This window comes from Archocentrus centrarchus, chromosome 6 (assembly GCF_007364275.1).
Source record: "Archocentrus centrarchus isolate MPI-CPG fArcCen1 chromosome 6, fArcCen1, whole genome shotgun sequence".
NCBI lineage: Eukaryota > Metazoa > Chordata > Actinopteri > Cichliformes > Cichlidae > Archocentrus > Archocentrus centrarchus.
The window spans coordinates 22,940,938-22,967,333 of record NC_044351.1 but is presented as its reverse complement, the minus strand read 5'-3'; the positions used below and the strand labels follow the sequence as shown (position 1 = coordinate 22,967,333).

The 26,396-nt window shown below is 39.1% G+C and overlaps 4 protein-coding genes across 12 annotated transcripts; 2 read left to right on the top strand and 2 right to left on the bottom strand.

Moving 5' to 3' along the window:
* Positions 1 to 1,437: 1,437 nt before the first annotated feature.
* On the bottom strand, positions 1,438 to 2,447 carry LOC115781830 (uncharacterized). Its single transcript, XM_030731704.1, has 2 exons — positions 2,373 to 2,447; positions 1,438 to 2,294 (listed from the first exon to the last, which is right to left on the bottom strand). The coding sequence occupies exons 1-2, from the start codon at positions 2,387 to 2,389 to the stop codon at positions 1,637 to 1,639; spliced, it is 675 nt and encodes a 224-aa protein (XP_030587564.1). The 5' UTR covers positions 2,390 to 2,447; the 3' UTR covers positions 1,438 to 1,636.
* A 392-nt stretch (positions 2,448 to 2,839) lies between these two features.
* On the top strand, positions 2,840 to 5,453 carry LOC115781828 (cell surface glycoprotein 1-like). The gene is made up of 2 exons (XM_030731703.1): positions 2,840 to 2,979; positions 3,661 to 5,453. The coding sequence occupies exon 2, from the start codon at positions 3,668 to 3,670 to the stop codon at positions 4,526 to 4,528; it is 861 nt and encodes a 286-aa protein (XP_030587563.1). The 5' UTR covers positions 2,840 to 2,979; positions 3,661 to 3,667; the 3' UTR covers positions 4,529 to 5,453.
* A 1,748-nt stretch (positions 5,454 to 7,201) lies between these two features.
* terb1 (telomere repeat binding bouquet formation protein 1) lies at positions 7,202 to 19,653 on the bottom strand. 9 transcript variants are annotated; one of them, XM_030731742.1, is made up of 22 exons: positions 19,139 to 19,341; positions 18,764 to 18,809; positions 18,522 to 18,632; positions 18,240 to 18,371; positions 17,736 to 17,867; positions 17,454 to 17,514; positions 17,210 to 17,328; positions 16,934 to 17,062; positions 16,682 to 16,834; positions 16,454 to 16,585; positions 16,148 to 16,273; positions 15,766 to 15,896; positions 15,314 to 15,675; positions 14,929 to 14,993; positions 14,386 to 14,463; positions 13,044 to 13,262; positions 12,360 to 12,431; positions 11,159 to 11,224; positions 9,262 to 9,332; positions 8,617 to 8,649; positions 8,494 to 8,541; positions 7,202 to 7,703 (listed from the first exon to the last, which is right to left on the bottom strand). In XM_030731742.1, exons 1-22 carry the CDS (start codon positions 19,175 to 19,177, stop codon positions 7,665 to 7,667), a joined length of 2,364 nt encoding a protein of 787 aa, XP_030587602.1. In that variant the 5' UTR covers positions 19,178 to 19,341; the 3' UTR covers positions 7,202 to 7,664. The 9 variants fall into 9 exon arrangements, with proteins under 9 accessions (XP_030587602.1, XP_030587600.1, XP_030587597.1 ...); XM_030731740.1 differs by lacking the exon at positions 19,139 to 19,341 and adding an exon at positions 19,632 to 19,645 and having other exon boundaries at positions 8,494 to 8,649; XM_030731737.1 differs by having other exon boundaries at positions 8,494 to 8,649.
* A 31-nt stretch (positions 19,654 to 19,684) lies between these two features.
* Positions 19,685 to 25,438, top strand: pdp2 (putative pyruvate dehydrogenase phosphatase isoenzyme 2). The gene is made up of 9 exons (XM_030731736.1): positions 19,685 to 19,769; positions 20,173 to 20,305; positions 20,390 to 20,584; positions 21,539 to 21,658; positions 21,752 to 22,038; positions 23,109 to 23,214; positions 23,303 to 23,539; positions 23,638 to 23,937; positions 24,056 to 25,438. Exons 2-9 carry the CDS (start codon positions 20,225 to 20,227, stop codon positions 24,329 to 24,331), a joined length of 1,602 nt encoding a protein of 533 aa, XP_030587596.1. The 5' UTR covers positions 19,685 to 19,769; positions 20,173 to 20,224; the 3' UTR covers positions 24,332 to 25,438.
* The last annotated feature ends 958 nt before the right edge of the window (positions 25,439 to 26,396 follow it).

The window sequence follows — 26,396 nt, the reverse complement described above, 5'->3', positions numbered from 1 at the left end:
GGTTACTCCCTTAACCGTTGTCTAATATTTGCTTGATCTCCCCTTCCCTCTCACACAGGATGAACAAAACGTAGTGGACACAGTAAAGGAGAGTGAGAAATCTACCGTTTCACACCCGACAGTGAATCCTGTAGCTGCAAAGGAGCCTCTCTCAGACTGCACTGAAGATCTCGACATGACGTATGTTTCGGAAACAGACTTGGACATTACAGAGGTGGAAACACTGCTGTACACCAAGAGCCTGGAGCATCCTGCATCTGAGGGTCAGCAGTCAGGACCATTTAGGCATCGTGGTGGACTAATGAACACAGATGTGGAGGCTGGGAAGACACACGAGCCACTGCAGACAGCAGCAGATGCAGCTGAGGACAATGATGCCTTACGGCTTGTACGAGAAATTTTTTTCACCTGATGAACTTTTTTAATTGCCACTGAAATATGTGCTCTTAGTCTTTTATTGAGGTGTGAAATAAGTGTGTGTTTGTGTGTGTGTGTGTGTGTGGGGGGGGGGGGGGCGTCTTTGTTAAGGGATAGCTGCTTAAATTACAGATTCAGGGGAGCGCAATCAGTATGTGAAGATAAACACAGCTCATGCACAAAGAAAAAGTTTGGAGAACTGAGCCATTAATTGGTACACATGGCAGAGCTTCATAAGAGTGGACACTAGTAATTAATTCACCAGTGCCTCTGCACTGAAATCAAGTCAAAATGCTTCAGTTTATGTGCCAGTGACACCATCTAACACCTCATTTGAGGAAAACTACTTTTTTTTTTTATCATCTTTAAGCATGTGGCTTGTCAGCTGCTTCAGCGTTTTTCTGTCGCCTGTGATCTAAACTCTTTACTTCAGCATAAAATTGACAACATGGCATTTTTTAGGGTTACCGAAAGTTTTAAAAAGGAAAAAAAAAAAAAAAAACAGGACAGTTTTTCTGTTCCCATGCATGGCACTGAATATGAAACTAACAGCAGTTGTGGTTATGTTACCACAAACATTTGGTGTTAGAAATGTTTCCACCAGAAGACCTAGCGAGTTCCTGCTAGTTCACTGAGCACAGTGCTGCTGCTGTACATGTGGCCTCATTCTGTGGGGAGAAACTTACATAAAACGTTGCTTTGACATTAAACTGGTTGTTCATAATGCATGCTTTTATTAATGTGACATTAGAAATTACATAGAAATTACAATTGCTACTTGAATATGTGAGGAAGCAGATACATATATTCTTAATTTCTTAATACAGAAACAGCTGTCAGCACCATTAGGGTACTACCCATGCATCTGCCAGCTGTGTATATGAGACTCAACAGGCCATATTTTTGGTTATAGCGAGACATTTATCTACATTATGCACATTAGTTTTCACAAACCACTTAGTAAAGAAATCCAAAGTGATATTACAGCACCAAAAGATATTAAACATGTTAAAAAAAAAAAAAAAAAAAAAAAGAAGCAGCAACATAGGTTATCATAAAATATGGCGGGATATCAGTCAACATATTGGAGAATATGCTGAGTAGCACTTGTACTAGCACTTTTCTAGTGTTACTGACCATTCAAAGGGCTTTGTGACTTGACCAGAACATTAAAAAAAAAGAGGTAATTTTGTTGTACTGCACAGTCTGTGGCTTGTGTTTAAGCAGGGAGAGGCTTAAGCACTTCACTGTATTTCCAGAATGATCTTAGTCGCTTGCCTGACACATGGGTTAGTGCAGATGTGATGGCCAGCTCAATCACCACACCCAAAGAGATATAGAACCAAATGGTTATGTTTTGCCAACTCAAGTATGACTGGTATACAAGTAAAAAACCAATAAGACCAGCCAGGGTGAGTAAGGCTGCGCCAAACTGGAAAGCCACGCTGCAAAAGATAGCAGGTTCGTCTCTGTCAGAGATGACTGAATACAAGCCCAACAGAGCAAACCCCACAATAATCACTGGGACATACACAGCTAGGTAAACTGCTACTCTGAGGGAGTTAAAATGTGGCTTAGATAAACCCCCAGGTTCAGGTCTTTGGGACTGCGATAGCTCGTACAGGTGACTCATATACACATTATCACAGGACCATTCCCCACTCTGCTGGAGTGTGACATTTTGATGGATTTGACAGAATCTATAGGGGCTGATGAGGACTTCATCGGAATGAATGAACACACCAGCAGTGCAAGGCATGAAGGAGATTATCATCTGAGCCATGATGAGCAGGAGAAGCAGAAAGATCCCACGAGTGTGACATACGGGACTCCTCACGTCGCATCTGGCCTTCTTCTCCGGCCACATCATCGCTGATCTGTAGAGTAAAGAGTCATGTTAGCAATCAAACATCTAGCGTAGAAAAAGATAAGCCCTTAAATTATTATGGAGTGACCTCAATGATTCATCCATGAAGTACTGTTTGTCGATCTCGCAGGAACAGTGATCGTGTCAGTGGTTTAAGGTTCAGCCTCAGTCAGCTGATCAGCATGTTTACTTCCCTATTATGAAGGCTTTATGTAACTATAAATAACTGTTAGTGTGATTATATTGAACATTTAATCCACAAGATTTGTTTAAGGTTTTTAAGATTTCTGACTGCTGTCACGGGCTCTAATTATACATTTGAAATTTTGACAACTTTATTAAAGTTAAACATGCCCGCAGCTTAATGGCAGATATCTGGTTTCACTGAGTATGGCAGACGCGTTCATTTTGAAAATTTTATTATGATTATTTTAATGTAATTACATTTTTATTTACTTACGTTTAATAACTTAGAAAAGGCAGAGACGTCAATCTGGCTGAGGAAGTTCGTGGTTTGCGCTCTGGAGCGCGCACCGTGGACGCGGAGACGGTGCCCCGCAGCAGTCCTCGTAGGGCTCTGCTCCTCTCTGCTGGTGCGCACTTCGAGCGGTTTAACGAGCAGACTCTTCAAAGAGCGGGATCATCACACCAGCTTTATATATATATAGACCTACTGCGACGCTAGAGTTTCAAAGGTTGGTTAAATGCTATTACCCTCCTATACATTTTAACCACAATGGTTTTTTTGTTCCTTATGTAATATTTGATTATAATTTAACAGTTTGTGTCGTACGACAAGGAGGCGGGGTCGTCTGCAAGACTTATTCTTCCTTATGCTTTCACCAGAAATTGTTTAATGGATGATTTATGTTGTTAATTAACAGAACATCTATGCTCGCATTTTTTAGTAGCCCATAAAACGAGTTATACGATGGTATGCCTCGTTCAAATAGAGCCGACTGGAACAAATTATTTATATAATCAAAGAAAAGAAGAAAAAAAAAGGAATCTGCAGATTTTAATTTACATTTTTAAGTAAGGAGGGTGTCGAGTGAAAAGCTTTTAGTTGGCAAAAGTTCTGATTGCGCGCGTCAAAACTTGTCCGGGGTGTTTCTCGTGGTACGCAAGTAAAGAATTAATCAAGTGCTTTAATTGGTCCCTGGGCTCTCCAGAAATACACACTACTCATCTCAGAAAAATATAGCACGCAATGCAGGCTGGGAACGAAGAACATGATGTACTAAAAGACACAGAGTGGAATCGTTTTTCTCCACCAGTTAAATAAGCGTCTCTCTCTTTAATCATCGGTTTTATAACCCCGAATAAACGTGAGATTAATTTAAATCAGTTTTTATTCGTTTTGACCCTCTGTACAGGCTCATCATGGGAAACAGGTTTAGCAGAAGGCGAGAAACCCCAGCCAGCAAACCTGAAACTTTGGCCACTGAACAGAAGACCGCAAAGGAGCCTGCAAAAGACTCTGAAGTAACGCAGACTCAGGAGGTCACCAAGTCAGAGAATCTAGATGTGGTGGTGGAAGAACAGGTGACCCCAGTGGCGTGTTTACCCAGTGAAGAATGTGTATCAGAATGTAAAGAAGCAGAACCTTCTGCTGCCTCAGGCCCCAGCACAGAACCAGCACTTGTGGTAAAGGAAGCCCCAACTCCAGTCGAACCTGAACCTCAGGTCTCAGCCAGCAAACCTTCACCTCCAGAACCAGTTGCTGAAGCTCAGTTTGCTCCTGTTCCTGAACCAGTACCTTCCTCAAACCCAGATGGAGACACTGAGGTAGTGCAGCCCATCTCAGAGCCTGTACCAGCCCCAGTGGAGCATCTGGAGGTGCAGACAGATCAACTCACACAAGAGTCTCTCCTTGAGTCGATTGTTTCTTCACCCCCTTTGACCGACTTGGGTATCCCTGATGTCACTCCCATCCCTGTCCCAGATGAGCCGTCAGACCCCACAGATGGTGAGAAATGCCAAGACAGTGATGAGACTACTGACAATTCCATGTTTGAGCCAGAAAAGTCTGCAGATACACATCTGGAAAAGCCAGTGGAGGTGGAGGCTGAAGAGTGTTTGGAGAAGCTTGGAAGTGATGTCAATGAGGAAAACTTTAGTGACACCCTAAAGAACTTGGAGCTGAAAGGAAATGACCTTGTCAGTGACCTCATTCCAAGTGATGCCAATATCCCTGATGACACTCCCATCACAGACATGAGCACATCTACTGAGCTCATGTGAATCAGCTCAGTAGAGGATTCATGAAGGAAGTGAGACCCTTTAAACCTAAATTGTGAATGGATCTAAAAATTGTGGTTTGCTCACCTTAAGTGCCCAAATTAATGCTAATAGCTAATTTTTTTTTTTTTTTTTAAACAAAGGTACCAAAGAGCTGCGGAACAGTCTGAACAGAAAACTAAATGTTACTTTTGTTTTTGCTGTTTGATACATTTCGCTAGCTGGTGTGTGTGCGTGCGTGCATGTGTGTGTGGTGGTGGTGGCTCCAAAGGCAGAATAGTCTGGAGCACTTCAGTGTATTGTTGGACAGAGATCTTCCTCTATGTAGATCCTCCAAGCAGAAATTAAATGTGTCATGTATCTACTTGAACAATTCTTTTGTTTAAAAAAAAAAATATATAGCAAAAAATGACCAAGTCAAATCTGTGCAGTGCTTGTAGGTTAAGAAAAGACAAGCAAAGGACAAAGAATGCAACAGCTGGAAACAGTGTATGCATTCCACAACAGGAAACAAGTATCTAGTAAACTTTTATGCCTTAACATAGTAATTACCAGTAATCCACTAATCAGAGTGATTGTCATCTTATGTAATTTTAAATAAAGGAATTTTAAATTTCAAGTTGCTTGCCTTTGAAAATAAAATAGTATTTACACATTACGGTCTTGCTCACTGTTTTTTTAAAAGTATATTTAATAGTATCTAGTCACACAAGATTCTGGGAATGGATTTTTTTGGGGGGGGTTAGATCTAAAGAAGCAAGTTGGTGAGATATGGAAGATACTGGGGATATGTTTAACAAACTAGTACATGTATTGGACACTGCACATGGCAATAGAAATCTATGCAGTACATTCCAGTTAATTTAAGAGAGACCGGGCCTTCTCACTGTCTCATGGGAGAGAGGACATAAGCGGAGAGAGGGGAGAGACTAGGCCACATTCTTTCCAGAGGAAGGAGATTTTCATGGGGCCTGGGTCAAAAGTCTTCAGTGTGACTGCATTTCAGTCCATGAGAAATCTACTCCTTGCATGCCTCCCCTTGCCTTCACCACATTGCTGTCCCAAAATCTTGTCCAAGTAGTCAGGACATTGGTATGAGAGGCCACTCCTGCATACCTAAAATCTGAAATCTATGGTCATGTGGAAAAGAAAGTGCACAGTTTTGCAATTCTAAGGATTTACACAACGGGGGGAAAAAAAAAAATTGGATAAATACAACTTCAAATATTACATCATGTCATTATTTAACAAAAATTGAACCAAAACAGGAAAGCAGTGTGTAAAACATTACATAAACTCTTACTGCTTCAATAGGAATGAAGGTAAGCAGCAGGGAGGTGCTGCTAATCAAATGCATTTGATTAACTGATCAGCAAGTGCGAGCACCTCTATAAAAGAGACTGATGAGGCCACACAGACAATGATTACTTCCTATTGTTGTTCCTAAAACTGGTTCTACAAACTACCGAATAGGTGTAGTCAGCTTTGCACATATTGCTTCTGCATTTTGGCTGTATTTGTTAAATAAATAATGATATAGTGTAATATGTGTTGTTCATCTGAGGTTGTATTTTTAAGTAATTTTACAATCTGGTAAGGTTTTTTTTTTTAATGTCTTGATACATGAAACCTTAGAACTGAAAGACAGTGTACTTTCTTTTTCAGAAATGTAAACAGAAAAAAATTAGCTTATTTGCTTTGCCAATTTGAAAGAAATACACTATATTACCAAATGTATCTGCTCATCTGCCTTCACACACATATGAACTTGAGTGACATCACATTCATGGCTGAGTTCCTGTTGTTCCCAGTTGCTTCCACGTTGTTATAATACCACTAAGAGTTGACTGTGGAATATTTAGCAGCAAGGAAATTTCACAACTGGACTTGTTGCACAGGTGGCATCCTATCATGGTACCACACTGGAATTCACTGAGCTCCTGAGAGCCACCCATTTCTTTACGCCTGTGGCTGCAGAAGTGATTGGAACACCTGAATTCAATTTGCCTGGCTGAGTGAAGGCTTTTGGCAATATAGCGTACAAACCAATAAAGAGAAGACTTAATGCCAGGGGTGTACAAAGCAGAGCTGCTACTTTTCAAGCCAGTTAATATATATCCAGTAAACAGTTCCCTTTCACTTTTCCATAATCATACAAAGTCTGAAAATTTAACAGCCTATGCCTCAGGACATGGAAAATGGGGAAAACCCATGATTTTAGCAACACACTGATGAATCCCCATAGAATGGGAGAGGCCCTTTAAAGAGTGATCTTAGTCAAGCTAAACTTTAAAGGACAGTTTGCAGACTGAGCTGCTTCTTGAGGCACACTGGGAAAGATAAGCAGCTTGATTTGCAGTCTGATTCCTGTCATACCAGAGGCTTTCAGCTCAATAAACAGTCCCCCTCTCCTCTTGTTGATTTCCTGTCTATGAACTGAAGCACAAAAAAAAAAAAAAGCGGGACTTGGCATTTGCTTCTGTGATGGAGTATGTCAAGGAATTAAAAGGGTCTAAGCTAAAGTTTTAGATATAATCCTAATAGTCTTGCTTTGCCTTAAAACTTAGAGGGAAAAACAATTCTGTCTCATAACCGGTGAAAGAGATGCCACTAAAAATATATAAATCAAAACAACTAGAAGACACAATCATCTTTATTGGACCAGATTTTATCCAAACTGGCATACAGTAAATCTGACCTGAACTAAAAACAACTGACACAGAATTTATAAACATGTTGAAAACTTTGCTTACGTTCACTACCGGAACATACTGTCCTATGGCCAATTGTTCTGAGAGACAGTTATTTCAATATTTCTATTTCAATATGGCACAATTCATCCTCAAAGAACCTCCCAGATGAACATAAAGCATGAACAAATAATCAAATAGCATCTGCAGATAAATTTTCATTTCAAATAGTTATTTGAAAAAAGACACTGACAGTGAAATTGTTAAACAGGTTTGAGAAAATATTTCCGTGCAACCACAAAGCACTAAATATACACAGAGTATAAACTATAAGGATTATATACTGCTGTAGATCATTTAATTAAAAAAAAAAAAAAAGTGTGAATGAAGGCCTTGTTGATAAATCCAGTCAGATGATCTACAGAGGGCTTTAATAGGCTGCACAAGGATCAAGAATGTACACAGCAGGTACCCTGGGCTTTATGTTTCTGAAGGAGAAACAGACAAATGAAGGAAGTCAATGCAATGCAATGCGGCAGTTAGAGCAGTACAAAAGCTTGGGCACCCCTAGTCAAAATTTGTCACTGAATAGTAGATGAACTGATTTTCAAAAGATAAACTTAAGGGTGAAGCAGCATTTTATGAGAAATATTTTGGTTTCACAAACATCATCACTTCATAATGTAACTGAGAAATGACCTCCACAGTTCCTGCTGCCTGCCAAGCTGACATTTCTAAAACCTAAAAAAACAAACAAAAAAACCTTTGGTTGTATGGTTTGTAGGACTACACCTCCGGGCAGATTCAGTAGACCCAAGAATGGTGGTGCACTGTTCAGTGCAGTGACATCTGCATAAATATGACCTCATGGAAGAGTCATAAGAAAACCTGTCCCGTCTCCTATTGAGCAGATTCGGTGTGAGAAGTTTGCAAATAAATATCTTCAGAAGAGAAGTGTATGCAAGTTAACCATAGAACCTCTCAGAAAATAATGGGCACAAATCCCATTATTACAGGTGAGAACAGCATCTGTTATGACACTTGCCAAATGAAGTCTTCCTCAGTCCCAACTGTGCAAGGTACCCAAATTTGTTTTGGACAACTGAAAGACGGGAAAAAAGGTAATCTTGTTGTAAAGAAATTTTTAGAGTATGAATTTCTGTGCATTTTGGAAATCAGGCCATCTATCATGTAGTTGGAAATTTAGACCAGGGTCCTCAAAACATCACATGCCACTTTAAATTTGAAAAACACCACATTTCAGGATCTCGTCATTACCATTAGCTGCCTGTATTTCTTGGCCAAGTTGACATTGGTGCGTCCAGGCTGAAAAGGATATGACCACAAGATTAAGTTCCAGGAGAAGCCATATTTTTTTACTCCAGACAGTAGGTAACGCACCTCCTCCCGACTGAAGTCCCTTCTCTTTCTTCTCTAAGAGGATTGAAGGCAAAAAAGTAGAACATGCAAATAAAGACAGGTACTTAAAAAGAAGAGTGGGGATTATATGACATATACATTATGCACATACACACTTTCATCTGTTTGCCACACCTCTCAGTGCTCAGTAACTTTTAAAGCCTCCTCTACCAAAAAATGGCCTTTTGAATAATCACATCTAAAATAAATAAATACGTAAAAAAAATACTTTCAAAACATTGACCCCCCCCCTCGCTTCCCCATTTATCATACTGAAAATAATCTGGTCAAGTTGTAACCAGAATCAACAGACTACACTGGTTTCAGCCCATGAACAGCTGTAAGTGATTTATGTGATAGCAAATAACTCATGGCCTATTTTGCAAAGCAGATTGTTCACATTTCAAATGATTTCAGCCCATCTCGATGTTCACATGATGTTTTGCCATCTGTTTGTGTCAAAGTTCAAATATCGTTGCTTGGCATTACTGATGGGCTGGTCCATAAAGCAGACAGCAATAAGCTGTCTATATTATATATATATATATATATATATAAAAATTTTTGATGCAGTAAAAGCTTTTTGAAAGTCTTGACAGTCAAAAACATATTTAATCAAAAACTTACAGTGGGAAAGTGATCTATGCCAATCTTCAGCTGATCATCGTGTCCACCATTCCTTCTTCCCATCTCTGTATCTGTAACAAAGCAAGTGAGCATGTAAAACAGTGATGGATGGATTTATCAGTTAAATACAAATATCACCTGGTATATTGCCATCAGAGAACGCAATGATATTTAAAGTGGACATATCATGCTTTTAAATCTTTCCTTTTCATATGTAAATCATTCACTTGTGGTCTATATAAAGTAGAACTGCAACGCTTCGGTCTGAATTCCTCATTATTGTAGCTCCACAGACCCCTCATTTACACCTGTTCTGAGGCGCATCTTAGGGTAACTCGTTTTGATGCGGTCTTTTTAAATGTGAATGACATTTCACACCCTGCCCCCCTCCAGGTCGCAGAGCGCTCCACTCCACTCGGCAATTTTTGTAGTTTGACAGCAGCGATCCGATTATCTAGCAGCAGAGAAACACTTCGAAGAGGCTCTGATGCCGGGGGTTGATGTAAGGAATTGTGTGGGTTACTACACCCAACAATCGAACATTTTGACTTATCTACTTGCAACTTCAGCATAAATGAACTTGGACTACAAAATTGCTGCGAGAAAAAAAAAAAAAAAAAAAAAGGCAGATTCACAAAATTGGTTAGCCGGAAGTCCATGACCTTGTTTAGCAGTTCCACAGCAAATACTGTTACGTAATAGTTTATATTCACAGAAAAATATGGCCCAAAAAGAATAGATAGCTACGCAGCACCAGGAGAGAAATTAAAAATTTCTGCACTCCTACACACTCAAAGTACACAAAAAAAAAAAAAAAAAAAAAAAAAAAAAAAAATTGTATTTAAGGTCTAAAAAGTGGATTTTGCTTGATATGTCCCCTTTAATGATGGCAGTGGCTGTGGTTATCTGTTGTCTCATCAGCATTGCTTCTAGTTTCATAAATGCATGTAGCTGAATTTATGCAAATTCACAGACATTGTGTTGAAATGCCATTAAAACGGCTATTTATTTAAAGTAAAGATGTTCTTTCCCTCCTTCCAAAAAAAAGTGGGCAAAACCATCAGTACTGGACACCATCTATGTATTGACAACTCCCACTTTACATATCAAATGACACCAGATTTAATTGCAGAGAATTTCTCTTTTGCCATTCTTACTGTAAGTAAGGCTGATTTTACAGCTGTAATAAGCACTAGTACAGCCAATAAAGATGCTCTACAAACATTACAAGAGAAAAGATGAACATGCTGAAAAATGGATGGCAGTGGAACAAAAACTGGACTCAGAGTAAGCACTGGAGAAAGTATTGGGCTGAGATGGAAAAAACAACAGTAAAACTCACAGCATGACAGCACAGAGAGAATGCACTATGTAATAGTATCCCTGCATTGCAATACTACTGCAATTCTATGGCTACACAACATTTGAGATGGTGCAAAGTTGCTGACAAAACAGTGCAATCCCCCTAGTTTCATTACAGCGTCACTGGCAAGACACAAAAGCATCAGAATACTTCGTTTCAATCTCTCACAGTGTTACACAGAGTGTGAAACAGCTTAATACAGCTGTGCCGCTTTGAACCAGCTCTGGTCTGCACTGTGAGAACACTGGCTGCAGTTCAACATTCCCTCTGCTCTTTGGTTTGTCTGCTGCCAAGAACACATTGCAGAGAACAGCTCCCACCACAGGCTCTCAATCATAACATTCACACACTTAAATAATCAGCTGTAAATACCCATTACTGATATTGAATATCTATCTTCAGGAAGATTCTCCCTTTTTAGGAAGGCCAAGACTAGACAAGAGAGGAGTGATGGGATCGATGTTGCTGGTTATGCCAAACATGCAAGACAACAGTAAATAATTAAGCTGGTGCTTTGTGGAAAACATCTCATACCAGTCCTGTTACGAGAGGTGAATGTCGTCCTTTTAGCTGTTCTTTGCAGCGGAGTCAAAGTAAAGCCTAAAAAGAAAAAGGCATCCAAATTCATTTACAGATTCTACATATAGATGTCCTACATCTAAAACAGCAGTTTGCAAGTACTCAGACAAATTTTAATTTCTTTCAGGATGTTTCTGTTCTGTTATTTTGCATTGTTTGATTACGTGATGCAGCATTAATGGAGAAACCACTGCTGCCAAGCTTTGTCCTCATACACTGATAAGGTTTACAGATGTCTACAATCACTATCATAAAGCCATCTTGCTCAAAACATTTCAGATTTTCCTCTCTCAATATTTCCTTTCCACTGACTGCAGTATCATCAGTCTCTTAAGCATAATTCATATTATCTTACAGTAAAACTGCAGGGATAATGTGTGACAGAACAAACTCTTTGCTCCTGAGCCACATGCTCTAAACTTGAAGTGTTGTGTTAACTAACATCTGTTGTGTTAGTCAATGTATTGCCAAATGTCCTCACAGGTACTGGTTTTGTGGTGACACATTAACACCTGGCATGTTTGCCAATGAATGTGTAACCATATTTCTGACCTCAAAGCCGAGGCACACGTGACAAACCCAACGATAACACCAGGTTAACTCAGTAATGTTGTGCCTACAGTGGGTTCATATTAGACCTCAGAAACTGTAACTTTGGAGTTTAATTGATTTCTACGGGACAAACAGAGTTAATTATAAAAGAAGGGCGCAGTTTAAAGATTCTAAGAAGACTGCTGTGGGGTTTCAGGGACCACATGACACCTGGTACCCAAGCCGAGTGCAAACAAAGCTGTTTTTAGACATAGACAGTGATGGGATATTGAAGCCTGAATATTATTTTCTTAATCAGACAACAGCAGATAATCCACTTCAGAGGTGCTCACACTGAAAATCCTCTGGTTTAGGTGAGGGTGCTGCACATTACCTGGAGGTTAAAGTCTCTGTATTGTCCAGATAGACATTTGTGTTAATGTGCGCACCTTTACCAGGTTATACCTGCCAAGCATGTATGAAAATGTCCAGTTTTTCTTAATGCGCTTGTGCATTTCTAATACAAAATACTACCACAACGTGTTTAAAATGGATCTGTGGTTCAGTGGATCTATGAAAACTCACTCCCGATGGTGCTTTCAGAGACTTGTGGTAAATTTCTTACCATTGTACTTCTTCCATTTGTGTTCTGGCAGATTGTTCTTACCACTTCCTGTTCCTTCACCTTCAGGAAGGCCTTTTAGAGAGGAGTAGGTCATTTTTTTTTTAGCAACATATGGCAAAAAAAAATCACAGTTAAACATTTTCAAGTTCAGCATCAAGAGAAAAACTTCAGTATTTCAGTTTTTCCTGTCTCACAGAGTGAGGAGTGTCTGCAAGATGTTACAAGACTACCACTACAAGACGGGAACAAGAAGGCTCTGCAGAACATGATTTGGGTATTATGCAACCATTAGATGTGGTTAGCTAAAATCACATAAGCTGCTCCTAACTCAGCCATGTCTAACAGTTAGGGAATGCCAATGTGTGTTTTACAGAGAGTGATTACCCAATGAAGAATGTCTATTAAAGTGCAAAGAATTACACCCATTGTGGTCACTGAGGAAAACTTGTGTCCATTTCTCTGTTTAACTTTGGTGCTAACAACATGATAAAGCAGGTGATGCATCACCTTCTGAAAACTCTGTAAGACACACTATCCATTAGCACAATGGTTTTAATAAAACGTAAAAAAAAGACAAGCCTAGAATCTACAAGTACTACTAGTGTTCACTGATCAGACTGGTAACAGAGAGGAACTACATGTTCTGATAAAATGGATTTCTGCACATGTGGAGGATCTTCTCACCAGTCCAATTTTTGCAGCTTCTTTGTGACTCTGCTGCTGAATATCTCTCAGCCTCAGTGGCTTCCTGGTGCTCCTTCCCAAACACAAGGCTGCAGCGGCGCATTCTGAAGCGCTCTGTGGCCTCTCGCAGAACCTTGTGCATGTCACAGCTTTGCTGGCAAGAGCTTTGGAGAGACTCAAACGTTCGACTGGTCACTTCCTCAAAAGGTAACACACAAGCTATATGAAGAAAGAAGGAGGACACGGGATTTATACTTCTGTGTTAAATCTACACCATATTTATGTCATAACTGCAAAACCTCCTGAAACTCTATGCTGTAACCTGATGTGCACTTCTCCAGGAACGCAACTAAACATCACATCAACACAACCTGTGATGACTCTGATTGGCCTGTTCCATCCCATCAATTCCTCCTATGCATTTCTGGTCACATTTTCAATGCTTTTGAATGGATCAATGAGAATAATAGTCATCTCCACACGATAAGGAATAATAATTATGGTGTCAATGTAAGGATTCACAGATGGCAGCAAATTCTTAGAGGGAGCTTACAGAAACCACAGGAACGGATGTGAGGGAATGTTCAAAGTAGAAAAACGAGAGGGACAAATGTTGGGGGGGGACCACAACAAAGTGAGGAACCAGGAGGGAAAAAAAGTCCCAGAATTTTATTTGCTTCTATCATGGCTGGCACCCCACATAGACCACCAGGACATGACCAGAAGGTAATTAACACAACGCAAAACACATAAGCGTAAAGGCTGGCAATGGTGTCAGCCACTTGCGTAGGCTATGTTATAGGCTATACAAAAATTCACCAACTTTAGGTTTACCATTATCTGAATGAGCCTTTAAATTTTAAATACAACTGTGTTTATACAAAGCAAGAAAGAAAAGTAGTTTAGGCCCCAGTCACACAAGCCTAGAGACCATTTGGTGACCATCTGGCAGCGAGGGAAAAATGTGTATTCCTCCACCGGTTGGTGCCTGGAGGCTGTTGGCACTCGCTGTGAAATTGATTGCTAAAGCTCCAGTCGCACAGGCCTAGAGACATTTCACTGACAGGAAAAAGTGTGTACTTGTCACTAGTTTCACACTAGTGATGCCAAGGGCCTCCTACCAGTCTCTAGGAATGTGCAAGAAAGGGCCTACATTGCACTGAACTAAAACTTTGTATATAGCCCTAATTTTAATGTGTCATAATTTGAAAAGAAAAAAAAAAAAAAATTTGCTAAAATACAGTGGACTGAAGGCTGTCCGACACACCATCCTTGTTTAAACTCAGCCTTTAATAACAAAATGAACACCATCTCCATAAGAAGCAGTTTAATATTTTCCTACCTGCACACCGACTGTAAGAGACCGAATGTTCCTCAGCTGGGATTTTGATCGACTTCTTCATTTCACTGCTCTCTAACTCTAAGAATAAAATATTTGGAAAAACATTACACACTACACATCTACTGAAAATGCCCTTTTCAGAGAGAACCCAAATGAAAGACACAGGAAGCAAGTAAAACCAAACACACACACACACACAAATGAAGCCAAGACAAATACAAAAAGTCTGATATCTGCAGAGCCTTGTGCAGATATCAGACAAAGGCAGAATCCAAACACAAAAAATACATTTTAAAAAAACTTCACATGCATAAGCTGAGAAAATGAATGCTCAGGTAGGAGACCACAATCACAATGATTAAATGTTGGGTTAGCTGGGTGTATATACATTGAGGGACTGATTAGGGGATTGCAAACAGGTGAGCTAACTGGGGAGAACTAGGAGCAGGTGTGGCCGTCTGAGGCTGAGCATAGAAATTTTAGTTAAGACACTGAAGACTTCTAGTGGGTGTAACTGAAAAGAAGTGATGCTTTATTGCTTACCTTCAATACATTTATTGTCTCTTGGTTTTGTGCGATTCATTGGAACTGGGGGCTTAAATAGCTGACTAAACAAAAAAAAAAAAAAACTAATCATTTACTTTCATTTTATTTCCTGATGCATAACAACTAAACCAGGGCTCCTCAACTCCAGGCCTCGAGAGCCCCTGTCCTGCACGTTTTAGATGTGTCCCTGATCCAACACACCTGAATCAAATGGCTGAATTACCTCCTCAGTATGCAGTCAAGTTCTCCAGAGTCCTGCTAATGACTTCTATATTTGACTCAGGTGTGTTGAAGCAGAGACACATCTAAAACCTGCAGGACAGGGGCTCTCGAGGCCTGGAGTTGAAGAGCCCTGACCTAAACACTGGCCAACTCTACTAACCTGTTTGCTTCATGTTGCTTGCTAGTTCCCTCTAGTGGCGGTACATGAGTAGACCTGAGGGCTCCCGTACCCTCGCACAATGAACACAGCACACCACCTCCGCTGGTTTTGGTATTCTCTTTGTGAAAATTTTTCCTGGAGGTCGGTTCCTTCTTTTCACCATTATTCTCAGTCTCAGTTATGTTTCTGATGATTTTACCTGTAAGGCTGTTCTCACCAAATGCTTGAACACACTTGTGTGTGGGGAGAATTTTAGCAGCCTCCTCTCTGTGCAGCAGTAGCTTTAAAGCTGGCAGAGCTTGTTTGTCTTGCTCCTCATTTGAATTTGATGGATTTGTGTCTTCCTGTTCGTCCTCAACCTCCTGAAGATCAACATAAGTGCACATCTAGAGTCACCATGATACATGCCGGTCAGACTGCAGCAATGTGTGCGATGCCTGTTTAACTTTCACCTTTCTCTTCTCTAGCAGGTTAATCCTGTGCAGAATTTCTCTGGCTGAACTCCTGAACCCTTCCATGTTTTTAAGGGGTTCCACATTTTCAACCTCTCTTGCTATCAGATCACTCACTCTTAAGTACATGGCTTCATAGACAAGACAAGACAAATGCCGCGATCATTATGAAAGCTCTAGATTCTTATGCTTTCCATTGAATGGAAAGTTCAGTGTTAATAAATGGAGACAAATTTGGAAATGTTGCAAATAAAGTTCTATAAAATACACTGCCTGTGACACATGTTAACTACAAAAGTTAATAGAATTATCAAAGTGACTTTGAAGTGTGAAAATGCACTGAAATACAGAATTATTACAAAACAGAACTGCTTTGACTTACTGGCCTTTTTGCAAGTCTGCAATATGAATGCAGCAGCCTTCCTAACCTCCTCACTCGAATCCTCCGTGAGTAAAGTTATGATGATGGGCAGCCCTCCACACTGCACCAGCTGGGACTGGTGCTCCTCTGTAGAAACAAATAAGCACAGCGTAGTTGTGAATTGCATGAACAGTGTGTTGTAATCTTAAAAAAAACAAAGTAAGACTGTTATCTGCTATCAATATGTGCACTATGTGAAAACCTCTGCATGCTTAATATGTAAATTGTAATATATATTTTTAACAGGAAAAAAACGTGCAGTCTCACCAGAGGCCTCCGTGCAGCAACCAAGGCACAGTAAAACAGGGAGCCTGTCTTCTGGGCCCAGGTACTGACTACCCAGCAAAGAGAAAAGGCGGGACACCATGCCATACTGAGTCAGACCTGATGCTAGAGCAGCTACAAATAAGAGATTGAATAAAGAAGGAGATACTTCGGTTATTCAAATGAATGCCTGTTAGAGTGTATGTGCGTGTGTTTGAGAGCAGTACGTACAGTTATCAGTGATGCAAGCTGACAGAGTCTTGGATATAATGACAGAAAGCTGGCAAGACAAGAAGCTCCCCTCTGCAGCAGAAGTTAGACGAACCAGAGTAAGAGTGAGAGCTTCCAAACACCCTGAGGCAGAAAAACTCTCCTGGACACAGGCTGCCCAAACAAAGAAGTGGTGAACATTTAATCATTTGCATCACTTAAGATGTTTTAACTTAATAAATAAAGGAATGGAAACGTTGTTTAAGTACTTACAATTGTTGGCCACTGTCATTGCTATAAACGTGCATACTGGCTGAAAAATTTCAGTCTGGTTAAAAGCAAGCTGCTGAAGCCAGATTTTTATCATGGGAAAGGCCACCACACAAATACGCTGACCCTCCTCTGGAATACAAAAGAAAGTAATAACAGATAAAAGTATAACAAATAACACTGTTGCCACCGTGGCAAGCAAATCATATATTGGCAATCATGTTTTACATATTATCTTCTCTGAGCTAGAAAAGCAGAAAAATACAAAACTGATATTACCATTCTGAGGATTGTTGACACATCCACAAAGAGCACTAGACACAGATGCCCAAAGCTGGTAAGTTTGGTTTGCATTAGATGCTCTTAAATTATTCTCTTTGGAGATGGGAAAAGTGGCCCTTGAAAATATATATAGTATTAAACTTACATGCACTCAAATTTATATATATACATATTTTTTCTTTTTTTAACTAAAAGTGGCATGTGGTGTTTGGTGAAATCAGATTTGAGCACTGAGAAATACCTGAAGAGATTCAGTAGAATGTCCAGGCAGCCACTGGTCTGGGCTAATGTCTGTCCTGATTCTGCAGTAACACAGCCAAACAAGGGTTGCAAACATGATCATGCTCTCAGAACTAAAAAGAATTCATGCTATATTTTGCTCCAGTTATACAGAATAGCTTTAATGAGCTTGCAACCAGGATAAAGAAAATATCATTTAAAGTGACTGAAAATCAAGCACAAAAATGGAAATCCAATCCTGTAGCTTAAACTCATTCTGTCATTTGAGGAGCCTTGATCTTACTGTTGTTGGCTACCAGCACAAACAGTAAATAGACAGAGACTCTCTTCTGCGTCAGCGGCATGTCCTCTTGCCTGAGCCAACCAGCAAGGTATGCAAATGTCTCCTTTTTGCACAGAGAATTCTTGCAATACACTATCAGAATGAAAGACAAATAAAAGTGTAATTGATCTGAAAATGATTTACAATTGTATATACAATTTTACATCAATATTCATCACGTAACACACAAATAGAACGTTAAAATGTAGGATATCCATTCAGGACCACAGAGCTGCATTTACTTTTTGAAGGACCAAGATATAGCACCTATCAACTGCTTAAACAAATTCATAATTATGTAGATTTTTTTTTTTTTGGTCTAACTTTTTCTCCCCTTTAATGGTGGACTGTCTCACCATATGGATAATACATAATTATTCCAGGATTCAAGCAACTGAATCCTTCAAAAAGAAGAAGAAAAAAACGCATCCCTGAACTGAAATTCAGGAAATATCACGTGCCTACCATTAGCCTCTGCCAGTGTGCCAAGTGTAAAGAGTGCAGTCTCCTTAACATCTGGATGAACAATGCTGGATTTGGAGAGGTTATACACAAATGCCACACCTCCCATTTCTCTTAGTAGGTCCACATTATCCTCTGAAACATTCCGAAATTAAAAGGAAACAGTCATCAGGTACAATGGCAAGACGTGCCGTATAAATATCTAAATAGATATTCTCCAGACAGATGTGTTTAGGTTCAGGTTGATAGTATGTTTATCTCACTCAGTGGACTTTTCATTATTACCTCTTCTTTCGCAGACTGAGTGAATGGTAAGAAGAGCTTGTTTCTGTAAATCGGGACATTTCATCTGAAACTTGAGACACTCGAGCAGCAAACTGAGATCTGTCTTGATGGCTGAAAGAAGAATATGTTTTTGAAATTAAACGAAATGAAATGAAACCAATCAGGCACGCTCTCGTTTAAATACATTTGTCCTTCTACAAATGCATCTTTAAAACTGCGGCTTTAACGAAAATGGCACTTACAGTTGTGGCGATTGCTGCAAACGGTCTTATCCATGTCAATATTTAACTGAAAAGAGTTTTTAAAAAAACATTGGCAAATGTCTTCAATAGGTCCAGATTACAAGAAGATCATATTTCCCATAGTTGTCCGGTCTGGTGACGTTAATAATTGTACTATTTTCAGAAACAATGCTAGCTAGCTAACTATAGCTAAACTAGCCAATTTATTTATTTTTTGTCACACTAATATCCTGACTTTAAAAGTACTCCTCAAACGTCACCGAACAAAGGTTGGAGTAACTTTTGGCGATAAAACAGCGCTATTAAACGTTTACAAAAACATTTCACAGACAGAAACGCTAACGGTCTTTTTTAGCAACATATATCACTACCCACGTAATAAGACGTCCAAATTTTGACATTCCACGTTACCATACAAACGGGGAGGCCTGGCGCTGGTACTACAAAGGATGTACGACTAATTTATAGAAGATCCTCGAAATACTGTTGAGAAAAAATGTTGTTTGCATAAAGCAAACTGCAAGGACATTTCTGCTTCGGCCAAAAGTTTAGTGTTCTACTGCGGCGATTAAGGGAGGTCGACTGCGACTGAGAAAATAAACATTACATTACCAGAACTGACTGAGCCTTGAAGAAAAAAAAAAAAAACAAAACAAAAACAAAAACAAAAACAAAAAAAAAAAAAAAATATATATATATATATATATATATATATATATATATATATATATATATATATATATATATATATATATATATATAACAAAGACTGTATCTTTAAGAAAATATGGGGATAAGAACACTTAATAAAATGTTTATCACATTTTTTGTTGGGTTGAAAACGAAGCAAGAAAAAATAAGCCTACACCTCAGTCAGATCTGCATCCACGACAGCAGCGCGTGTCCGATCACTCCTACGTCAGACGTTTGAGCACGTGACCGTGATGTTATGATTTTGATAGTGACTGTCAATGGACGTCGATTCATTCGAAGTTTTACTAAGTTTGTACGTATTTGTCTATTCAGTTGATTTGAGCTATCGTTACGCCGCTGTATGTGTGGAAATTTAGCTGGAGTACAGGCTACAGAGTAACGCTAAAGTGGTGCAGTTTTTGTTAACCAAACGTTAGCGTAAGCCTAGCCAGCTAGCCAGCGTTTATGTGGACAGCTCCAGTAGTAGTACGTGGCGGGCTTGCATAAAGTTACCTAAATGTTAGAAGAACAGGTATTCCGCTTGGAATTGGCGTATAACAAGATGATCATATTGTTAATTTGAAGCTGATTGATCCCTGGAGCATATAGGATGCTATCTGTTTATGTTAGCTTGTCACGCCCAACATTGTGGCATCACCGTACACATAAGTAAATGTATAATATAACATATTCATTTCATTTCACCCTTGAGATAGGCATAAAGGTGACTAGGCTGCAGCACAGCCTACCTACAGCGTTGTCGTAGCGATGTATGGACGTGTGTACGCCAGCATCCTGCAACGAGCCGCAAACTACTCACTGACATTTTATTCTGCCGCCCAATTCCAGGTTTGTGCGTTTTAATTCTGCTTTAGTCTATGTTTTAATGCCATAGTATGTCCTATTTTAATTTTAATCCCCTTTCTCCTTTAGTATGCCCGCGCTGTAGTATTTTCCTGTTCTCAACCTCAACTAGACCACTGCTTTCGCTTCTCATCCTGGGGTCCCTCCAGTGGAGAGGAATCTGGAAATTGGTCTCAAAGCCAGCGACACCTCTCAACTCGTCAGGATCTGGACTTCCAGCTGAGCAGAGTACAGATCAACAGTATTCTGAGATCCAATGAACAGGTAAGGGATGGCACAGAGTGTCTTCTGGAAGAGTAGGAGAAAAGTCACATACTTGCAGGACATTAAAATATATAATCGACAAATATATTTCTCAGGAACCACCCTATTTACAAAAAAGTTAGAACTTTTTTTGTGTAAAGTGTGCACGAAAATAGAATTAAATGCCCAGCAGATCATTTAAAAATTCTTATTTAAATGAAAAAACTACAAAGACATCATTTCAGTACCAGCGATGTGTATGAAAAAATTGTGACAGCAGCATGTCTACCATTGTGTTGCATCACTTCTTTTTTTAACAAAACTCTGCAAGTGTTTGGGAACTGAGGTGTTTGCTCAAATTTTTTGACTGGCTAACAGTTTTTAGAACTCACTCTTAATAACTTACTATTGTACTATTTGCAGAAGGCGAACTATGCACTAAATAATGATTTTCCTCCTATATGTTGCTGTTTTCAGTTATTTATTTGTGTCATTTAGTTTTGTCTTCAGCACTTTAAATGCTTGGCTAAGTTGAGTTGAGAAGAGGTCAGTGACTCAGCCCTCTTAAAATATTCCAAGTCTTTACATCGAAATGCTCCTAGGTTGCATTTTTTTGTATGCCTCTGGGTGATCTCTACGGTGAAACCAGCTGAGCTGCATTTGGCTGAAACCAAACATTCCTTTATACATATCACCGAACTTCAGAATTCATCCAGCTGCTTCTTTCTTTTATAACATCCCCAAGAAATGCTGGTGACCCAGTGCTATTAATAGCCATACATGGTCATCTGCCTTTACAGTGTTTTACAGATGATGCTAATAATTCAGACCTCGAGACCTCTCAAAAACCTTTTGTTAGTTTAAATGTGAGTATCCTCCTACTATAGCTGACAATCTTCACTTGTGGTTCATATTAATTATGTACTGTGTTTTGGTAAATAGTTCAAGTAAACAAAAATTGCATTTCTCTTTCAGTCTGTGAGTGTGCCAGAGTTTGATGGCAGGGGACTCAGTGCTGTAAGAAAGTTTGAGAGCAACCAGCTAGCTGCTAACACTCCTAATGAGGACCGTCGCAGTGCAGCTACCTGCTTACAGGTATGTAGCTTTTTCCCTTCTCTACAGTGGAATCACCATGTTTTCTCCTCACTTCTTGTAAAATCAAATGTGATGTTTCTCTGTCTTCTCCAGTCAAAGGGCATGCTCTTTGGAGTGTTTGATGGCCATGGAGGGTGGGCGTGTGCTCAGGCTGTTAGTGAGCGGCTGCTGTACTATATAGCAGTTGCAATGATGCCAAAGCACAGCCTGGATGAGCTTGAGAAATGCATGGAGCATGGCAGACCTATTCCTCCCATCTTGCAGTGGTATAAACATCATACAGACTTTAATTATCGTGAATCTGCTTCCCTGTACATAAACAACCTCAGAGTGTTCTGGCAAGAATTACTGGACAGTGATGAACATGATTCGGGCATGAGGTAAGTACAATTGCATGCCTCTTAAGGAATTATTTAACTTGCATTATTGTTTCAAACCAACCCAGGCCTTGTTAGATTAAACAAATTGTGCAAAATTATATAAAAGTTAAAGCTTTGAACCAGCTTTAAGGTGTTTTCCAGTTTTTGTGTGTGAGATGTGGATGGACAGAAACTGTGGTAGTGATAGAGGGCTTGAGTGTGGTTAAGTGATACAGTTTAAAATGGGATTTATTTATTTTTTTTGATGATTAAAAACAATGGGTGGGTGTAAAATAATATTAACAGTATTAGAAATAAGAAGAAAAATTGATTGAATTTTTAAAAATAAGAATAAGCATACTTGATTTGCATACATATACGTATTTCCACACATTTGATAGTCTTTTGCTTCATTTCCCTCGAATACTTTTTAATTTTTTATGTTTTCATTATTATTTTTGTTTTTAAAATAATAATACAAACAAAAAATTAAATGAAACAAAAGGAAAGGAAAAACTTTAAAACTGCAGTGAGGGGATTGATTGGCTCTGTTATGCTATGAAAGGCATTTTGTTGGCATGATTTGGCTCCTTTAGAAGGAAGGATACTAAGTGACTACCTTTTCTGAGGTACCTTTGACTTGCATTATAACATGCCATGCACTGCAATAACATACCCTTGTGTAAATACCAACAACTAGAATTTTATATTTTTACCCTAGATATTTATATATTTTTATCTTGTGTGCTGTGATGTGTAAATTACTTATTTTTATTCTTATTTATATATTTTTATCACTTACTATCCGCTGCAGATACAAAATACATTTTACTGTGCATTGTACTGTGTATAACTGCATGTGACAAATAAATCTTATCTTACTGTAACACGAAATACTTCTGTATTGATGTGTGTGGTCTCTTTCAGGATGATAATGCAGAAAAAATAGACTGTTTAAGATCCATGCCAAATTGCATTAAATCAGTTCCAGCATCAAACACTTTATTAATAAACATGTTGTTTTTTGCTTTTAACTTGTCAGTTGTCCGTGCATGCATAACACAAACAAGAAAACCTGTTTTCTCTTTTAGTCCTCAAGATGCTCTGGATTATGCTTTCAAACGGCTTGATGCTGACATCTCTCTGGAGGCTCAAGTTCCTCTTTCCAGTGACCTGATGAGAAGTACAGCCATCCAGGTTATAAGATACGGCAGTCTTTGTGGCTCCAGTATAGTTAAGTTCACACAGGCTTGATACACATGCATCGTCTGCTTTATCTGTCCAGGTTGCATTTGCCGGGTGCACTGCATGTGTGGCTCATGTTGGTATACACGGCATCCATGTGGCGAATGCAGGTGATTGCCGAGCAGTATTAGGGGTGCAAAACGAAGATGGCTCATGGAGCGCTTTACCTCTTTCTCGAGACCATAACTCACAGAACCAGGCTGAGGTGGAACGCATCAAAGCCCAACATCCAACTTCAGAGAGTGACACAGTGCTTACAGATGACAGACTGCTAGGAGTGAGTTGTTGCCACAGCATTTAACAGATCTTTGTAAATGAGTTTGCCATTCATTTTAGAAAATGAGTCACTGGTTCAATTCTTTATCTTGCTTTCAGGTCCTAATGCCCCTGCGTGCATTTGGTGATGTGAGATTCAAATGGAGCCGTGAGCTGCAGCAAAGCATTTTAGCCAGCCTGGAATCTGGAGTGGACCTTGACTCTCTCAATCTGTATCAGTACACTCCGCCTAACTATCTAACACCACCCTACCTGGATGTGTCACCTGAGATCACTTACCACAAGCTGAGACCTCAGGACCACTTCCTGATCCTTGGCACTGATGGGCTGTGGGATGAACTAGGGAGTGAGGAAGCAGTACGGCTCATTGGAGAGCACCTGAGTGGAATTCACCTACAGGTTTGTTTAGAGTAGCTATCTCACAGCACACAGCTTTTAGATAAGTGACTTTATTTAGTTTTTGTCCTGCAAACTTGACCTGGGGGAGAGGTTTCTGACTGACCTTTCTTTTTTGCAGGCTCCAGTTTCTCAGTCTGAGAGGCAGCTGAAATTGGGTCAGATGCATGAGCTCCTTCTGAAACGCCGGGCCCGTGCCTCCCCTGCTTTGGACACAAACACTGCCACACACCTCATCAGACATGCACTTGGCACCGGAGAGTATGGCGAACTTTCCCAGGAAAGGCTGGCCTCAATGCTCGCTTTGCCAGAGGATCTGGCTCGAATGTACAGGGACGATATCACAGCTACTGTGGTGTATCTGAACTATGACCTGGCCAGATCTCACCACAACTAATGGACAGAGAGAAACAATCATGACACTTTCTCTATTCAGATTAGGGATGTGCCAGTAAGTATTAACAATAACCTTGACCTTAAAAAAAAAAAAAAAAAATGAAGTATTGAGATCATGTTAACTAGACAGATAATGATAATAATACCCACATAATTGTTTTATATACTTTTTATATGACTTTGGTTACAGATTCCGTCTATCTACACTCATATAATGAGTGCAATTCCGTTGTCTAAAAAAAAAGACAAAAAGGAAAAATAAATAAAGTAAAAGATTCTTTTAGAACATTTAAAAATTTTTCTGTATCTTAATAATCTTAAAACAGTTTAATATGAATTATTGTAGCCATGACAATCATTTAACATTTTTTCAAGGTTGTCATGTTTAGTTACAGCTCACTATAAAGACTGATTGATTCATGAATGACAGTTTTCGGTGTTGTCTTACAGGTAGCCTGAACAGACAAATGCAAAAATAACCATTAGTCTGGAACCTCTCAGTTCAGTTTCCACATTCACCTCACATAGTGAACAGACACAGGTTAAAATACCTCTGGATGCGATTGCAGATCTACAACAAAATGAGATGCAGTCCTGAGTGACCAAAAATATAAATGCACTCCATCTCGTACTTTCTGTATATCTGACAGTCAGTTGGCTGGATGTCTCTTAGAATGGAGGCTGAGCCATATGCTTTCTACCAGAACACATGAAACGTCATCACTCCGATTTGTCTGGTTCTCAAGAACAGTTCAAAAGACTAAACTCAAGTTGCATGTTCATATTTGCAGCATTTATTGGGTCACAAATACAGTTTTTGTATAGAAAAAGTGATTCACTGTAATTAAGATGTGAAAAAATCAGAGAAAACCCAACAGTATAGAGTAATGCACACTCACTTTGTTCTTTCATTGTATTTTTGTGTTTTTGCATTTTTGCAATATCCATTCATGTCTTTTTTCTCTCGTTCATGTGTGTGTGTGAACTGTAAAGTATACCTTTTAATGAAGTTTCAACATTTACTGTAACTGTGTGTAGATGTTTTTATGTTACCATTCCAGTTACTGTAAAATTAAACTAATATTTCATTAAAGAGACAAACTAAAAACGTATTTCCTTTTGCTTGTGTTTTTTTTTTTTTTCCTACAGAAACATTTGTATTAAAAGGTGAAACGCAACTTAAATATTGTAAAATAGAGTTTAACATCCTTTTGTCCAAACCTGGAAAAGTTCAGGAGTGGGGTTCGGAGTTTCCCAAATAAACTCCACTTGTTATGGGAACCATATGGGAACCTCATCTCAAAGTGTTTTGTAAACATGTGTGTGATATGTTAAGGGAAAAAGTTCATCCTTAATAATCACGATCCTGCAAAAAAACATAAAGTTATACATGTGAAGGTATAGAAATGCCCAAAAATGACACGCTTGTCATATACCCAGTGAGTGGGATTATCAGTCTTCAAGGTGGATTGGATAGAGAGGTAATGTAGCATCAAGGCCTCTTTCAAAGATTTTTTTAAAATCCCTCATCTTCATTGTGATTTATATTTTTGTATTCGATCAGAATTCAAAATTACATCTGTGAGTTAAATACTATTCCCAAAACACTTCATAAGTATCCAGTTCACTTGTTCTGTCTTTATTCACTTATCTTACTTTTTATCACAGTGCTGGCACTACTCCTTTTTTTGAAGATTTACCCAGGGACGGTGTTGTGCCAAAAAGTGATCGGTTGCCATAAAGTGATTTTCGATGTTTCTGTGTGCTTTTATGTGTAATGTCTTTGCTTGTATTAGTGAATAGAGTGTAGTCAATAGGATTTATGAAGGGCTTAAATATAAAATGAAGAAATTACAAGTATGTTTATAACTCTGCATTATTGCAGGTACATTATAATAAATCCAGTCCTCTTTGGTCACTTAAAATATCTTTATAGAGTGTAATGTTATATTTGTTCTGATTTCTGCTGCCTTCTTGGCCAGATTTCTCTTTAAAATCTGACCAATCACAGTTTTTACCCTGATAAATAAAGAATATATAAAAGTCGCTGCCAAAAACTTATTGCA

Bases quoted from the DNA above. Each gene is read 5' to 3' on its own strand.
- LOC115781828 (XM_030731703.1), top strand. From the start codon at position 3,668: ATGGGAAACAGGTTTAGCAGAAGGCGAGAAACCCCAGCCAGCAAACCT.
- terb1 (XM_030731737.1), bottom strand. From the start codon at position 19,177: ATGGTAACGTGGAATGTCAAAATTTGGACGTCTTATTAC. The intron at 18,633-18,763 runs GTAAGTGCCATT...TTCTTCTTTCAG, and splicing joins TTGCAGCAATCGCCACAACT to CCATCAAGACAGATCTCAGT. The intron at 16,274-16,453 runs GTGAGACTGCAC...TTGTTTCTACAG, and splicing joins TTGCTGCACGGAGGCCTCTG to AGGAGCACCAGTCCCAGCTG.
- pdp2 (XM_030731736.1), top strand. From the start codon at position 20,225: ATGTATGGACGTGTGTACGCCAGCATCCTGCAACGAGCCGCAAACTAC. The intron at 20,306-20,389 runs GTTTGTGCGTTT...TTTCTCCTTTAG, and splicing joins ATTCTGCCGCCCAATTCCAG to TATGCCCGCGCTGTAGTATT. The intron at 23,215-23,302 runs GTTATAAGATAC...TTATCTGTCCAG, and splicing joins TGAGAAGTACAGCCATCCAG to GTTGCATTTGCCGGGTGCAC.